This window comes from Zonotrichia albicollis, chromosome Z (genome assembly GCF_047830755.1).
Source record: "Zonotrichia albicollis isolate bZonAlb1 chromosome Z, bZonAlb1.hap1, whole genome shotgun sequence".
Taxonomy (NCBI): Eukaryota; Metazoa; Chordata; class Aves; order Passeriformes; family Passerellidae; genus Zonotrichia; species Zonotrichia albicollis.
Window position 1 is genome coordinate 63,632,963 of NC_133860.1, and position 17,280 is coordinate 63,650,242.

At 42.8% G+C, this 17,280-nt stretch overlaps 1 protein-coding gene across 1 annotated transcript in view; it reads left to right on the forward strand.

Annotated features, from left to right (window-relative positions):
• Positions 1–17,280, forward strand: part of TRABD2A (TraB domain containing 2A) — an 87,149-nt gene that overhangs the window by 65,296 nt on the left and 4,573 nt on the right. Inside the window, exons 5-6 of the mRNA XM_005486269.4 lie at positions 6,954–7,044; positions 13,917–14,168. Coding sequence (XP_005486326.2) covers positions 6,954–7,044; positions 13,917–14,168 — 343 coding nt within the window. The remainder of the gene's footprint in view (positions 1–6,953; positions 7,045–13,916; positions 14,169–17,280) is intronic.

The following is a 17,280-nucleotide window of genomic DNA, read 5'->3' on the forward strand; positions in this document are numbered from 1 at the left end:
CGTTTTCTGTTCCATCTGGAATCTTTAGATGTGAAATTATGCAGGAAGACCAAGATTTTTTGTCTCTGAGTAAAAAAAGATGGGAGAAAGGAACTGTCAGCTGTGAGTGTAAAAAGCAGTCAATGATGTAAAAGTCCAGGATGTGTCTGTCCAACTTCTATGGGTGTTTATACACATAAAACAAAACCAAACAAAAACTTCCCATGGGAATACAAAATTGCTCAGGGAAATGAGATATCACTTTGAAATTTGGTGGAAATTCAGAATCCACCATGGAAAATTTGCAGCTGCCATCAGTATATTTGGAATTGGAGAAATGGGCTCCACAGGTAATGTAGATTTACCTATGCCTTATGTTAAAGATTTGAAATGTTTAATGAGTAAGTTCATGAAAAGTCTGTAAGAGGGTGAATATTTGTGGAACCTGGAAGAGGTAAAAAAAAAGCTGGTGGGAGGAGCAGGAAGACAATGAAATGATAAAATAAATTTAAAAAACAGATTAAATGAATCCTGTGGGGCCACCTCACTTCTCCCTGGGCTCAAAGGGCTTGCTGATTGCCTGCATGCTTCTGTCTCTGGAATGCAGCAGCATTTTAACTTCCTTGGATGGGAGGAAAGGCTGAGTGACTGAGGGTGTGCCTGCACCTCTGTAATCTGAGAATGCCAGATACAACCCAGCAGCTTTGAGACTGTTTTTCTTAGCAGGCTCTTTGAGTCTCCAGAATGCTAATGACAGGGTTTATTAGAACAACAACCCCTGAAGGGGAAAGATAATGTTGTGTGGAGGCAGGACCCACATCCAGCGCCTCAGGGTTCACATGAAGGGCACTACGCCTGACATCTCTGACACCGAAATGAAGAAAGCTTTGCATTTCTCCATTAGAGGCAGTAACCTCTGTTCTAATATATTAAAACAGCTGTCAAAATCAGCCTGGCCAAAATACTGTGCTGTTTCTGCTCAGATACTGACAGTCTTCTTATCAGTGCTGGGTTTGCCCATTGCTGCCTTTACTGGGCAACTAAGGTGGGAAAATTTTCATCATGTAATGTGCTTTTTGAGCTAGGGGAATTTCAAGTCCTTGATAACTTTTTTGCAGGAAAGGAAGGAGTGGTGTGTAATGGGAGCAGATTCAGTGGCAGAGGTGCGTGTGAGTAGTGTAGCTCAGGTATTACACTGGTAATTCCTTCCCTTACTGGTAACATAGTGCTGGCTGCTAGCATAGCACCTCTGTAAGGGTCTTCTTGTCTCATAACCTAAGGAAAACTCTCACTAAATGGATACCCACTAGCTAAAGCTGCCTGCATATAAACTGTTTCTCTTAACTTTTTTTTTTTTTTTACAAAACAAGCAATATGGGCATGTAAACTTTTCTTCTCTGTTAATTTAGCCAAAACTTCAGTCTCATAATCAATGAAAAAGCTTTTTCTCACTACTTTTTGGGGATTGTTAGGGTGTTTGACTTGCTTAAGGGTAAAAATGGGAATCCCTGAGGTAAAAAATACTCACGTCTTACATTTAAGAGGCCTAATTTTCAACAGAAAGAGGTAGATTAATATCTTATCTTTCTCAAGAAAAATTCCTTCATTTTGGCTCATTCAAATCGTAACTCCGCGTGCTTCTTTTCCATGGTATTTGCCATGTTGTACAAGGCCACTTGCACAACATCTACTACTTTGGGAAGTTTTGTAGGTGAGTTGATTAGCAAACCACATCACTTTTGAAGAAATGGAAAATTATATTTTTTTCCTCCTGAGTGAATTTAAGTTTGAGGCACTTGACTTAAGCCCTTCCATGTCTAGGGAATGTACTTTCTTGAGCACAGAGACACCACTGTTCCACCAGATTTTCCTGTTTCGTTCAAGAGTAGTGAAGTATGGTCCACTAAGACTTTGTAGTAATAAAAGATTTCCACAAAATCATGGTTTTGTGGACAAACACTCATCATGGCCTTAAGGATAAAACCTTGGTTCAAAGTTTATGGAGCAGTATTTCACTAATATTTCATCTTGTAGGTAATCAAAGTAAGGATTTTGTTTGGAGGTGTGCAGTCTGGAAAATACAGGAAGGCATGGGAGGGCTGTTTGTATGAGATTTGACCTGCAAGCCTGCAGAAGTGTTTTAATGCAACATCCTTATACTGCTACACCTAATGTGAATTCAGGGATTCTTTAAGTTGACTTACAGCATCACTGGTGCCACCTTATCCCTTTCAATCTTTGTCATTTCCTTCTCCCTGCAGTATTTGTGAGAATACCATGCTCTTTGTCCTTTGGTTTCTGTTCTGGTACCTGGCTTTTCGGGACTTGGAAATACTGTGAGAAGCAAGAATTTACTGGATTTAGTATTACATGTTTTGTATTAGATACACTTAAATGACAGATTTGGAATTCCAGCCACTTATCTGGTGGCTCTGTTTTCCATATGTTGCTTGGATTATCTAATGCAACTGTGCAAAATCTCCTCCTCCTGATTCTAGGAGAAGTGATAAGTGTGAGCTTCCTACACCTGGGTGTATCACACTCATGCTTGAAAAGAGCGTCTTCCTCTTGAAAAGTGTGTACAGAAAGCATATGTATGAAGGAAACTGATTTGTAATTTAATTGATCACATCACCTGATTTCCTTCCTTTGCTTTGGATCATAAAAAATACTTTGTATAGCTTTTTTCTTCCATAATTGTACTAGCTGGGTTGAAATTACTCCCAAGTCTGCATCCCAGTGTGTACTTAAGAAGTCTGTGTTTATGTTAAAGGCAAAGTTATGAAGAATGAATGCAGATGATAATTACCATAAGCATTTCCAGGAAGTTTCTAAATAATTGGAAGATCCATACCTCTGAAGCTTTCTTGAAAGTATTTGTTTCAGTGATGCATAGAGTCTCTGGCCCCAAAAGTCCATTCGAGTGCTTGTAGTCCAAATAAACTTCCAGCTTTATGATGTCCCCAGTGGCTGGACTAATTTGTGCTGTTTTGTGATTGCAGTGCTATAATTCTGTGCTTTAGTTGTTCCCACAACATCTTGGAAGTCAGCAGTCAAGATCAGGTTTCCTAACAAACAGTTTGGTGTCTTTACATGTATGTCCAGTGATTCATTGTCTTGGGATGTTTGTGAATGGTGAGGTCTTGACATGCTTTTGGGGCGGATGGGAAGTGCCATCTTTCTACTAAAGAAAACACAGAATTATGTATACTTGGGGGTTTCCTTTTACACAACTCTAAGAGGTCAAAGAACTTTATTTGTCTGCTTGGAACAGTCAATTTTATTGAAATTCAGAAAGTAGTATAGTTTTCATTAGTCTTACAGACTTGGTTTTGGTGAAAAATTAAAATTTATTAACAGAAACAGAAACTTTGTCTTGCAGTATTTCCTAACTCCTTTTGCTAGACACAGAATTATTTCAGATTCACAATGGCTCAAATTTGGGTTCAACAATCTCTGCTGAAACCCAGTCATCTAGATAACACTTACCCAAACTGTCACGGTTACAGAAGCAGCTTTGCAAGCGCTGACAGTAAAAGCTGCAAGCAGGAGACACAGGTTTCAGGGCAGCAGGAGCCTGTGTTCTGCAGGATTGGGTATGGCTGTTGAGGAAGGTCAGAAGCACACAATGCCTGGTCAAGTCTGCAAGTGCACATTGGTCCAGCTGCATTGTTCTTTGAGCATATTGCCTGTTGGGGTCCCTGCATGCCACCTCCTTTAAGTGCAGATTAAATGCCTGGGTCTTATTTACTCCAGTAGAGCGCATGGCTGAGCTGGTCCACACAACAGCTTCTTAGTTTCTCTTTGAGCTTGAACATAGAAGAATAAAGATTCATGACTCCCCACCCCCTGCCAGAGTAAATTGACCTCTTGGAGGCATCTCTTCACCTAGTGGTGTGAAGATAATGCAGGGCTACGCACACAAAGAAAAGAGCAAGCTTTCTGATAGGACAGAGCCCAGGGCCTTTCTTTTGGGGAGCATTCAAGTGTGTTAGGCTAAAATAGAAAACAGGTGAAAGAGGCCTGCACCCTGTCACATGACTTATCATCTAAGTCTCCCTTGCAGCAATAGTTGCTTCATCTTAAACCTTGGGGAGTGACTCTTTCTTGTGTTTCTTACTGCTGTTTTTGACAATCTGATCTCTCATACACCACTGAGTGCTTTTTGTGATGGTCCCCAGTAATAAGTCAAAAGTTCTGACCCTAGAGAGGCTCCTGATAGAGTGAGTCCTGTACCTCAAGCCCTCACCCTTCTGCTGCTTTTCAAATCTGGCATCTCACTCAGTTGAACCTGTAAATCCTCTGGGCCACAAACAAGCTCTGTCTCATGAAAAGTGAGTGGCCCACCTTTTGGATAGTGAATACTGCATCACCCAACCCTTTATCCTAAGTGGCTCCTGATTGATCATGTCTTGTGAAAAATCGAATATCTCATGCCTGTTTGTATTTATGTGCATCTCTTTCACACATATTTATTCAACTGGTCTGTTCCCTTTTGCACAATATTAGCTCATCATTTTTCTCTCACATGCAGACCCAGTTCATTGCCTTGGCAACAGTGAGCACAGGCACTCCGTGGAAGTATGTACAGATAACTGTGATAAAAAATACATTATTATCACTGCATTAAATTAAATTTAAAATAAAGAGCCCAGCTACAGAAAATCACTCAAGCAAGTCGACTTATTGAAATGGGATTCATCCATGTGCTACAGTGATTTCCTACATTCCAGTCTAAATCACTGCTCTGAGCAAGGATGACTGAAGATTGATGGAGGAGTAGAATGTTTAATGGTGTGGCATGAGCAGCTATTCAGTAGCTCACTCCCACATTAATTCCATGTAACTGTAAGCTCTTAAACTGGCTCAAGGAAAATTATTTTAAGACCATACATTGCCCCATAGATTGCTTATCTTAATGTCTTGTCCCTTTCCTTCTGAAAGATTTGGATTAGGAAAATATGAGTTCAGAGACTTGGCCCTGCTTTTCACTTCTGAAGATGAGATTTGGCTCATGCATTGTTGCCTGCATGAGGTGAATGCCTCATCAGAACTTGGAATATACACTGCCCCTATCCTTGTCAGCTGAGAGGCACTTCTCTACAAGTCCAAGTTGACCAACCTGCCTGTCATTTGAAAGGAATGCATCATTCTTTGGAAGCACCCCTTCATCTGCTGTGTGGAGGTAGGGAAGGAGGAGTGAATCCCTCTCCCCTTCCCTTTGCACATACCTCTCCTCTGCATTGAAGGTGAGAGACGGAAGCTAGGTCTGGCATCTTATATACCTAATGTTTGTTTTACAGTAGCTAATTTTACTCAATTACAATATTTCATTGCAGTCATTCCTGTTCCCTGCTGCACCTGGTCTTTTTTGCTGACATGGTGGAATTCTTGCTTTGCTGTACCTGGAGCTGAGCCATTCTGAAGCAACAGATACCATCAGTACTAGGTTAGGTCAACATAATAGTACATAAGCTTTGCTTCTTCTGAAGACAAAATTTAATCTGAGGAGGTGGGGCAAAATCCATTTACTGTGTGAGAAAATATGGTACCCAATGGGTGTGCATTGCAGTGTTCAGTTAAAAGGTTTCATTTGAGCTAGATTGGTTCATGCTTTTAGGCTCTGGGGGAAAGCTCATCTTGTGCTCAAATGGTACCATCCAACTCATGCCTTTAGCTGGTACATCAAAAGCAGTTTGCTGTTGTTGCATGACAAACTGGTATTTTAGTACTCCAGTTCATTCAACCCCTTTTGGAATGAAAAGTCATTAATCCCTTATGTTTAGTTTCCTGTTAGTCTCAGCTCTATTAGAATTCTCTTTATAACTTCTTGTTTTCCCTGGCTACTAGAATAATTCTGTTGGTTCTAGTGCCATGAATTTATGAACAGTATTATCAGAAAACAGTTCTTCTAGAGTTACCTATCAGTTTTAGCACTGTGTACATCTACAGAAGCAAGGAATTACTCCAATTAGTAATTTGCCAAAGGCCAATTTTAATTTATGTAGGCTGTTAAATGAAGAAATGTTTTATGAAATCTGGATCTATGAGGGCATGTGCAAGGCCTTTGTTCTGTCTTTGTTCTGTCTTTGTTCTCTTTTTCTTCTGCTTCTCAGCAGCCTGGTCTGATGACAGATTAGAGTGATGGTGGAAGCTGTTCTGTGAGCAGAGCATACAGTCGGGAAAGCTCCTGCAGTCTTTGAGTAGTCATTTATTCACTATGATGCCAAAATACAATCTGACCAGCCATGACAGCTGTCTGAAAATGGAGTAGAGATGTAAATCACAGAATGAGGGCAGAACTATCTAAGTCCTTCTAAAACTGAGTCCTTTCATCAGCACGGCTGAGGTCAAGTTTCTGGCCCCAGTGGCATATAATGAAGAAGTTGGTCTGTTTGATGGTCTAAGTCATTGGCTTTCAGAGTGGAGAGTGTTGGCAGGATTCTGACCTTCTTTACATCACCTCCAGTAGTAGACTCACTGCTGCTCTTGAACAGGGGTGTCCAAACCTCATCTCTTATTCCCTCAAGTAATCCACAATGGCCTGATAATCACAGAGTCAGTTAGGTTGAAAAAGATGTCTGAGGTGATAAAATCCAACCTTTGACCAACCACCACCATGCCAACTAGACCATGGCTCTAAATGACACATTCACTCTTTCCTTAAACACTTCCAGGGATGGTGACTCCACCACCTCCCTGGGCAGCCCATTATGCAACAACCTGTGGGACCAGAGTAATTGCAATCACATCTGCATTTTGGAAAGGCAGAATGTAATAATTGGAGTGACCTTGGGAAAGTTCAGCAATCACTAATTAGAGATCCTCTGTTTCTGGTGCATGTTGATGGGGAGTGATAAAGCCCTGCCTGCCTTGAGTGTGGCACACCTCCTGTGATGAGGCAGGACTTTGTTGTTTTCTCCCTCATTCCATGTGGTTGGTGAGTTCTGATGTAATTTTTCTTTTAACTACAGGTCATTTCATGGGCAACAACACAGTGATTGATGTTTTGAGGAGAGAAGGGTATGAAGTAGAGCACACTCCAGCTGGACAAGCCATCAACAAGTAATGCATGCTTTTACCTAGCTGAGCAGCCATTGGTGGGGGTTTGTAAACAATTATGAAGTAGGAATGGTAGCTGGAATTATAACTAAGAGGGAGCTAGGCTTTTTCTCTCCTTCCCAGCAGTTTGCTTTTCTCTTCCATGAGCTAGTTTGGAAAGGGGATTTTATTTGGTTTTGTTTTGGTGGGGCTGTGTTGTTTGTTTATTTTGTCTGGTTTTGGGGTTTTGTTGTTGGGGTTGGTGCTCTTTGGTTTGTTGGTTTGTTGTTGTTGGTTTTGTGGTGGGTTTTTTGTGGGTTTGGGGTTTTTTGTGGGTTTTTTTTTGTTTTTTTTTTTTTGTTTGTCGGGTTTTTTGTATTTTTTGTTTGTTTTTATTGTTCTTGTTAATAAAATTTCTACCCTTGTAAGTTTTAAATCTTAAATGAACAGCCACAGAGTATGCATGCTTGGTGCATCAGATCTGGATGCTGTCTTGTATCATACAGACTCCCAGGTTTCTCTTTCCTCTCTTTTATATGTTTGACTCCCCTGCCTTTTAATAATGCCCTTCTTTTATACTGCTATTTTTTATTATTTCTGTTTACTCTCTCCCAGTCTGGAATCTGATTGCCCAGAGTCTTTGCAAGCTGTCTCTATGACTGATTGCTCTCATGTCCCCTCTTTTCTTCCGCATTTTTAAGCTAAGGTACTTGTTGTTCTGGTTCATCCTGCAGCTGTCCTTTGGGATATACCCTTCCTGCTTCTTTTTATCTCGCACTGGATGCTTTTATCCACCTCCATGGTTTCAGTAACTAGAGAATGCCAGATAATCTCCTCCTCCACTCTCTACTGAGAATTACTTGTGCTTTGACTCACCTCTTCCTGGAATTCTTGCCACCAGCTTGGGGTCTGCAATCTTTGCTTTGCCCTTCTCCACACTCTTACCAAACATGTAGCTGTCAGACATACTCGCTCTTCACTACTAAAAACCACAAAGGAGAAAATTGGAAATTGATCCCAATTACAGTACTGTTTTCCTTTTGTCCTCTTGCTGGCCATAGTGTCCCTGTTTGCATCTCTGTCCCTCCTTCCCCACATTTCTGATGTGGGACTCTCAGGCAGGACTACTGCCTTTTGATAGGATTTGTGCAGAGGGCACAGTGTTGGGTCTTGGTCTGTGCCAAGGACTCTACAGGTGTGGTGCAAGTTAGTAACAACTGTTTTTCTCATACTCTGATTGCTTTATTTTCCTCTTTATACCGCCTTTGCTGTTGTCTGAAAACATGATATTGAAATTCTGGCAGGTCATGTTTCTGCAATGATTCTTAATATGGACATACATCATTAACTTTAGATGCACTGAAAAAAACTGATTCAAGACTTAGCCCATGATTATATGAATGCCAGTCCCTAACCCTGTTTCTGCCATTGGGCATGTGGTCTGACAAGGAGAAGCACCTGTCCTTAAGCACAAGACTTAATGATTCTGTGACACTGGAGTTGTGCTAGAAAATCAGTGTTTGTAAGGATGATTAAAAGCTAACAAACAAACAAAGAAAAACTCAAAACAGCCTGCACTGATATTTTCATGTTGCTTTTGTCATTCTTAGCTTAGATATTCCTAAAAACAGCTACAGCAGCTTCTTAAAGCTTAAAGAAAGATAGTTTCATAGGTACCTGAGGATAAACAAGATCTGATACTGCTCTGTAAAGATGTAAGGGCAGACAACTGAATAAAGGAGGGGTAGATTTTCACTTATCAGGAAGGCTGGTATCAAGGTTACTTGGAGTAGCTGGGCACCCAGTTCCATAACCACATAGGGGAAGTTCATTTTTCAGCATCTTGTGCCTTTGAAAGCCCTCAGTTTGGCATCAGTTGCATCTTAAACCTCTTATTAGGACTATTGGACAGATCATCTTCCCTGGAGACTTGATACTAAACCTGAGTAATAAGATGGCACTTCACTGTTAAGCATTTCTGGATGGCTTGGAAACAGATTTAAAAATATGAAATGCATTTTAAGAAAAATGTGGGTTCAAAGGAAAAGAGCATTTAAGATGAGGGAAAGGACCTGTGGCAAGAGTTTGTTGGAGTCCTAGGGCTTGGAAGGAAGATTTCACTTAATTGCTATCCAGGGCTTGTTCTAGGGGCAAATAGCAGAGCAGCCTAGACAGCATACCCAGTGCTGTTCTCGTAAATGTGGAGCTGTATCCAGCTGTTGTCCTGTGTAGTGCTGCACCCAGTCCAGTCAGCACCTGTGGACTATTTCACTCTTCATGACTGAGACAGGGTAAAAAGGCAAGTGGTTGAACTGAGACAGAGAGTTTAAATGACTGCTCTGGTGTCAGACTCAGTAGGTATATTAGTTGAGATATCCTCAAATATAAGGAGGGGGAAGGCTGCAGTCATCTGCTTTCCCTGCAACATGATGTTTCGCTGTAGCAGCACAGTCTGCTGCTTCCTGTGCTCTGGCTAAACAAAAAGTTCCTTGTGAGATATGTTGTAGATATCTGTGTGTAGGAACCAATACGGATGCAGGATAGTCATGCTCATTTTCCTGTAGTAGGCAGGACTGCCTGAGGTGTACTTTCCATCTGCAGAGCAAATGGGGTAGATATCCCTAGATGGAGACAGAAAGGTTCCTTCTCCCAGGTCTCTCCCAGGCAGGGAAGGCAAAAGAGGTGCCCCAAGCAGGCAGTATTGCAAAGAACAGTTTCTAAATAGTACCACAAGTTTAGTCAAGCTCCTTCTGACTCACTTTGGTCTTTAACTCTTGTTCCTGATTTTAGAATATAATAATATATTGTAAAATATTCAGCACAGACATAGCCACAATTAAGGCGCTTGCTGACTGTCCCTTAGCTGCTGCGATGGGAAATTGGCCTGGGGGAAGAAGGATGGGCTTTTGAATCTGTTCCTTTTCCAGTGGTCTCTAGAAGAATTGCCTGCAGGAAATGTTGGAAAGGAGGTTTGGAATATGGGTGTGTCTGAGGTTGCATCTATCAGAATAAATGTCTGGCCATGCAGTATGCAGGTCATCTTCTACTTCACTGTAGCAGAGCTGAGCTACAGCATGGTGTGGCCATGGGCTCAGAAGGGAAGGCTGCAGGCAGCATGGCACTCTAATCCACAGGGGTGGGGTCCTACCCGCTCTATGACTTAGTTAAGGAACAAAACAGTGAAGAGAAATGGTGGAAAAGGGACTCATGGGCTTGAAACAGATTAAATCAGGTTGCCGGAGAGAGCTAATGAGAGTTCATCCCTCTGCAAGGTGGATGAACTCTCATTAGCTCTCTCTAGCAACCTGATTTAATCTGTTTAAAGAGTGGATGATGTTAAGCAGCTAAGGAGGAGAGCTGAAGGGTGATGACAGTCCAGAGGCAGTGACAATGTGTGACACTGCAATGATTTTGAATGAGATTGATAGCTAGGGTCCATTCTGCAGCAGACTCTCTCAAAAAACATGTGATCACTCTGATTTTCCTTGCAGCAAATAGGACAAATTATCTTTGTTTTCCATCTACTCTCTCAATGTTCTAGTCCACAACTTCATTTCCCCTTCTCTGGGAACTACCCTGTATTTGCTGTCAAATAAGTGTGCATACAGTGATGAGCTAGCTTTAAAAGTGTACCCATGCTGAAATATGCCTCCTTCCAGACCACCTCCTTTTCATGTCATTGGAAGCTGAAAAAGGAACTCAGTTCTAGGGAAGTTTCATTATTTCTGCTCGGTGGTCTGTGGTTTCCTGTTACTTTCCTGAATTTCAGCCCAAGTCAGTCTGCACTTTTGTAAAAAAAGACTATTGCATTTCTTCTCTTTATGAAGTAGCCATGAAGATCAGTCAGATATTCCTGTTAGGCTCTGTGTACCCACAGAGTGGTTTGATTTTGTGGTTTTGTCCAAGATGCTCATAAACAAGTGACGAGGGGAATTTGTTCCAAACAATGAGAAATGTGGCCCAGCAAAGCCATGAATGAATAGGATACTGCAGACTGTCTGCCTTAGAGTACAGATGAGATGTTGCTTGCTCTAAAAATAAAGAAACAGCTTCAGTAATCATAGTGAAGCTGATTGTTTTTTTTTTTCAATTTATCATCTTTGCAGGAAGCTGAGTAGTCATAGCCCTGAGAGCTTTTTCTGGGAGCTCTACTTGGGGTTTCAAAGGTTTGTCTTGTATAGGACAGTTTGTACATGCCCAAAGTCTCAGTACATATCTCACTGGAGCTCCTTTGAAATTCCCAGTAATGCTACCAGCCTAATGCAGGATCTGGGCCTCTGGGAGGTTAAGGTCCTACTCTCATCCATCATTACTTCCTATAAATGTGTGCAAAACTCAGCTCTGTTTATGAGAGAGATGCAATTTCTCAGTTTCCTCCCCTTTGTGTAGACCTCCATACTTGTCCATAAAACCCTCTAAGACCACCATTTCATGCTCCTTGGTGTGCTTTATCTGAGTGGCAGAACAGCATTACACCCTTTTGCATTCAACCCTAGAAGCCAATACACAACTGTGTGCTGAGCTCTGGTCTCTTATTTGTACTATCTGCCTTCGTCTAAAAGAAAATGAAAAGAGGGTGAACTTGGTGATGCCAAAATTAATCTGCTTTCAGTTCATGCAGACTAGATGGCCCAAAGGATTCCTTAATCATAGAATCATAGAATGCTAAGGGATTGGAAAGGACTTCAAAGATCATCTAGTCCTAATCCCCCTGCCATGAGCAGGGACACTTCCCACTAGACCAGCTTGCAAGGTCTTATGCAATTTGGCTTTGGAAAATGCCGGGGTTGGGGCACCACAAGCTCCCTGGGCAACCTCTTCCAGTATTTCACCACCCTCACAGTAAAGAATTTCTTCCCAATACCTGTCCTAAATGCATCCCTTCTTCAGTAACAGACAGGAGTGTCTGTTACTCCTGTCACTACCGTTCCTGACAGAGTCCCTCTCCAGCTTCCCAGTAGGACCCTTCAGATACTGGGAAATTGCAAGGAGGTCTCCATACAGCCTTCTCTTCTCCAGGATGAACAGGCCCAACTTCTTCAGTCTGTCTTCACAGGGAAGTGCTCCAGTCCTCTTATCAATGTTGTGGCCTCCTCTGGACTTGATCCAGCAGTTCCATGTCCTTCTTATGCTGAGGACCCCAGAGCTGGATACAGGGTTCTGAGTGGGGTCTCAGCAGAGCAGAGGAGCAGAATCCCCTGCCTGGCCCTGCTGCCCACGCTGCTCTGGATGCAGCCCAGGATCCCATTGCCTTCCTGGGCTGTGAGTGCGCATGGCTGGATCATGTTAAAGTTTTCTTCAATCATCAGCCTCAAGTCCTTCTCCTCAGGGCTGCTGTCAATCTCCACTCAACATGTGGCTGTGTCTGGGATTGCCACAACCCAGGGACAGGACCCTGCACTTTGCCTTGTTGGATTTCATGGGGTTTGCACAGACACACCTCTCCAGCCTGTCCAGGCCCCTCTGGATGGCATTGCTGCCTGCCAAGTGTGTTAGCTGCTCCATAGATCTTGGTGCTGATGCCAAACTTGCTGAGGGTGCCTTTGATCCCACTGTCCATGCCGCTGATCTTGAACAGCAGTGGTGCCAGGACTGACCCCGGAGGGAGACCCCTCATCACTTGTTTCCCTGTGGGCAAGGAGCTGTTGACCACAATTGTTTGTGTGCGGCCTTCTGGCCAGTTCTTTATCCACCAAGCAATCCATCCATCAAATCTGTGTCTATCTAGTTTGGAGACAAGGATATCATGTCAGACAGTGTCAAATACTTTGCCTATGTGCAGGCAGACAATGGCAATTGCTCTGCCATGTCCATCAGTGCTGCTGCCCCATCAGAGAAGATAATCGAACTTAAGAGGCATTGTTTGCCCTTGGTAAAGCCATGTTGGCTGTTTCCAATCACCTCTTTGTTTTCCATGTTTGTTTTAGTCTTCAGGAGAATCTGCTCCATGATCTTGCCTCACACAAGAGGTGAGACTTTTACTTTCTCCTTTTCAAAAATGAGGGTTATTTTTCCCTTTTCCTAGGTGTTGGGAATTTTACCTGAGTGCCACAAGTCTTCAGAAATTATTTAGCAGTAGCTTAGCAACTTATCTGCCAGCTTCCTTAGAGCCCACAGATGAATCTCATCAGGCCCCGCTCACTTGTGCACATTCAGGCTCTTTAGATGGTCTCAAACCTGATTCTCTCCTACATTCTGCTTAGGACCTTGATACTCCCATTTGCCTTTCCTGACTTGGGCAGCTTGGCTGGAACACTTGCCTTTGAGCACTGACACATAGTGGTCATTGAGAACTTCAGCCTTCTCTGGGTCCAGCATGCAGCCATGTTACTGTTAATGGTATGCTAAGCCTTTCCCTTCAAAGGCGGTAATTTTCAAGATGTGTTTCTGTCGCCATGGTCTGTGAGCTAGCTTGTTTCTTACCTTCTCCACCAGTGAGAGGTGCTGATCCAGACATGGTTTCATCAGCTGGTGTGCTTTAGTTGTGTTGTTTGCCCTTCCCTTTGTCCCCCAAGTTAGTTTGTTCTGGGCAGGAATGTTGAAAGAAATAATCTGGTCTGTGTTCTGCAGCACATCAGATTAGAGGAGTGTGGTTTGACTCTGACTTAAAAGGGATTTGTCTCTAGATGAACAGGCTTATTACAAAGAGTTACTCCGCCCTTATCCAGACTGCATTCTTTCCTCTGACACAGACTGCCTCTTTTCCAAAGTTTTTTTTGCTAAAGAGTACTATTTTGATGATAAAATCAATATTGGCTTAAGGAAGAGGGAGTAGGAATACACAGCAGAGACACGAGCATCCAGGGAGAAACATCTATTTTATATGTATGTGCCTCGATACAGGATTTTGCCTCAAAACCCTTTTAAATGCTATCTGTGTTCTCTCTTTCTTCCAGCCAAAAATCTCCCAAAACCTTGTTAGCCTTTTCATCATCACACAGTCCCTATGTCATGTCCCATGAGCTCCCACTACACCCCCAGAAGGAGGAGGAAGAGGAGGAGGGAGAGTTCCTGCCTCACCTGCTATTCCCTGACAGAATTGATGTGCTCATGAAAGTAGACAGGAAGTACAAAAAGAAGAAGAAAAAGCAGCAGAAGAAGCAAAAACTGCGACAATTTAATGACCTCTGGGTTCGCCTTGAGGAAAGGTATCTAATGGCTGGGGGGGGGGGGAGGATGGCTTGTCAAACTGGGCTTTACCTTGGATGGTTTTATACAGACCCTCCAACTTCTGCAGGGGTAGATATATCCTGTGGACAGGATCTGACCTTCTCCACTGCTGTGGTTCTTTCTGAAGCATTTGCATGAGGTTTCTTGTGCGTTTAGTGGCAAAAAAAAAAAAGCTTTCTTTTTTTATTCTTTGCATAGCTAGATTTGTGGAAAACTAGGCATAAAACAAGTGGAAGTCTTGTCTAGATCATTCTCCATTTGGGCTTGAGGGATTGTGAGCATATGGCAGTCCTCTCTTTCATGGAAGGCTGGGTCCGGTGGTAGATGGTACAGATCAAAGCCTTGGACCATTAAACAAAAGCTGCTGCATATGAGGAAACTATCATTCCTAACATATGTTCTCCTTGTACTTGGGCAATATTCATGCAGTATTTTCAGTCTCTGTATTATTTCAGTCTGAAAAAGCATGACAGCCTAATGGATGGCAGAATTTATATAAAAAATGAGTGTGTTGTGGGGCAGATGTTCACACATATCCCTTACTTTTCATCCAGAAAAGCTTATTTACCAGAACTACGGCAGTCCACAGAAAAACAAAAAAGGCCAATTTCTCTCATTACCTATAATAAGGCCTGTGACTGAATGTATACCTTAATGTTTCCCTCCTGTTAGATAACACATGCCCAAATATGCTTTCTTTTGTACTTTATGTGTTTGTATCTCTGCCATACTCAGCTTGAAGGCATTAAATTTTTGTGATACCATAAACAACCAGACAGGTGGGGGTAATGGAAAAAGTCTGACAGTTCTTGAAATGAAGCCTGTACATTATTTGGGTTTTTTCCCCTCTGAAGAATATTTCTTCCTGCTCCCCACATTATTCAGTGTAGCAGAGTTCTCCTTTCCATGCTTTTCCTTTCATGTCCCTGTATCCTAATTGTACCACTGCTATGAGTGATACATGGCTCAGGCTGGCCACAAGTGGCTGCAGCAGTTGTTCTCTTTGAGGCATTAGCCATTGTCAGATCTTTTAGACCACATTCCCTTCTTTGCTCCTTCCTTCAGCCTTAATATTAGCTATTTGGGAGACAAATGCTCATGTACACGTCCTCTGACAGACCTACACACAGTCCAAGATTCACCAATATAACAAATCCTATACTGATCACACTTGATTTTGTCTCTTAGTGTACTATTTACTTTCTGTTAATGTAGTTTATACTAGCTGATTGTGAATGGATTTTTGGAGTTTATGTTGATAGTCTGTTTAATCAAAATGCTAACAAATGTCTGTCTTAATCTCCTACTGTGCCTCCACAGTGCCATGTTCAGTGTTTCACATGCAGTTGCTCCCACAAAGCTCATGAAGTCAGAGGGCAGTGACTCTAAGACGCCTGTGCCCTTGCAGTATCAAGCCTTGAGAAGAAGAGGGAAAATGAGAAGATGTGCTACTGTGACCAAATTGAAGGCATGTTAGGGCTGCAAAGATTTGAAGCACTGCCAGGCAGTAGTGAGGCAAAAGCAAAGCAAATGATGGCAGTCTAGGAAACTTTTGCATAAGTATGGGAGCAGGAAAAGCTGCTTTTCTTTTCTTCTTTTTATGTTTCCTTTCTTCCTCTACTGTTTAAGATGTCCTTTGTGCTAGAAGATTACCCTGGTGCTAGATGACAAACGCCTTGTAGGGGTGACTCCTTAGCAGCAGAGAGGAGCTTAAACATCTGGAGATGGAGATGTTGCATGGCAATGCTGGGAAAGACAAAGGATGCCTGGGAGATTGCTGTGCCCATGGTGCCGAGGGAAGGCAGCTGTCCCTCAGGCAGGAGCCCCACCCATGCACTGGGCTCCTGTAAAGCCCTGGCTGTCTGCTGGGCTCTGCCACAGCACCTGTGCCACTGCCGGGCTAGGCTGAGCATCCCTTCCCAGGGAAATCCAGCACCTCTGGGCTCCAGGGCCTGTCTGCCTGGGAGTCTCAGCCCTCGCTCCAAACATTGCTGTGGGTGTGCAGACACCGGTAAAGCTGTTGGGTTTCTTACAAATGGGCCATTCACAGCTTTCAGGTTTACAGATGGGCTTGATGACCTTAAAGGTTATTTCCAACCTACATAATCCTATGATTCCTCCTGTGAGCCTGAAAATGTGAAAGGTACAGCTCAAGTGATTTAGTAGTGTTGTAGTGCACTTGTCAGAATGGCCTTGGTATGCATCAGCTGCTGGCTGTATTTCCTTGATGTGCTGCCAGCTGGCTTCTCTCTAGCCATTGTTCAGATCTTTGGGTAAGGAAGAGTAGAGTGTTTTAAAAAAGGATAGTAATTGCCTTTAATTTCCCAAAGCATTTTTGCTTAGTGAACTGAAATAAGAATGGTGCACAGCGCCTGGGGATTGGCTGCAGAAGAAATTACTTGGGTTTGTATTTGCCAGGTGGACTTGCTTTTAGTTTTGTCCAGATTTGTCTTCAGGTTCTACACAGCACCCTGCAGTCCTGGGGGGTATGTGAGTCGCACAGCTGTGGTGTCAAGCATTGCTTTCAGTCCATTGCCAAAGAGAACTACAACCTATGTAGTGTCTGACCCTTCTGACTCCTGGCCTGCTGCGGTGTGTGATCTTCCCCAGATCAGGTTCAGTTGGCCTTAGCAGCCTGGATCATACACATTTCTCTCCTCCATCATGTATTACCACTATGGGAGTTCAGCTTATGTACGCTCTAATTCAGTTCTTGTTCATCACAATATCAGAGTACTCTCTACCACTGGGAGATACTCTGAAATGTGGTGATCTAGGATGTGTTTCTGGAAGCCATTCTTCTCTGCTTGAAGTATGTTGTGTAAATCTTTTTGTAATTCCTGACCTGTGGAAGAGATCATACAGTACAGGAACAAGGTGGGCCCATATGAAGTGTAGTGCATGGAGCATGTCCGAGGAAGATGTACTCAGAAAACAGGTGCCTCACTCCAGCTGTGCTCAACAAGTGCCCCAGCAGTGACACTCCTCTGCATCAACACTTGTTTTGTTCTTATCTATTTTCTGTTTAGCTGACAGAGGTTAGGAATATAGTCATCTTACCCACCTGACTGACTGTATGGGACCAATGAG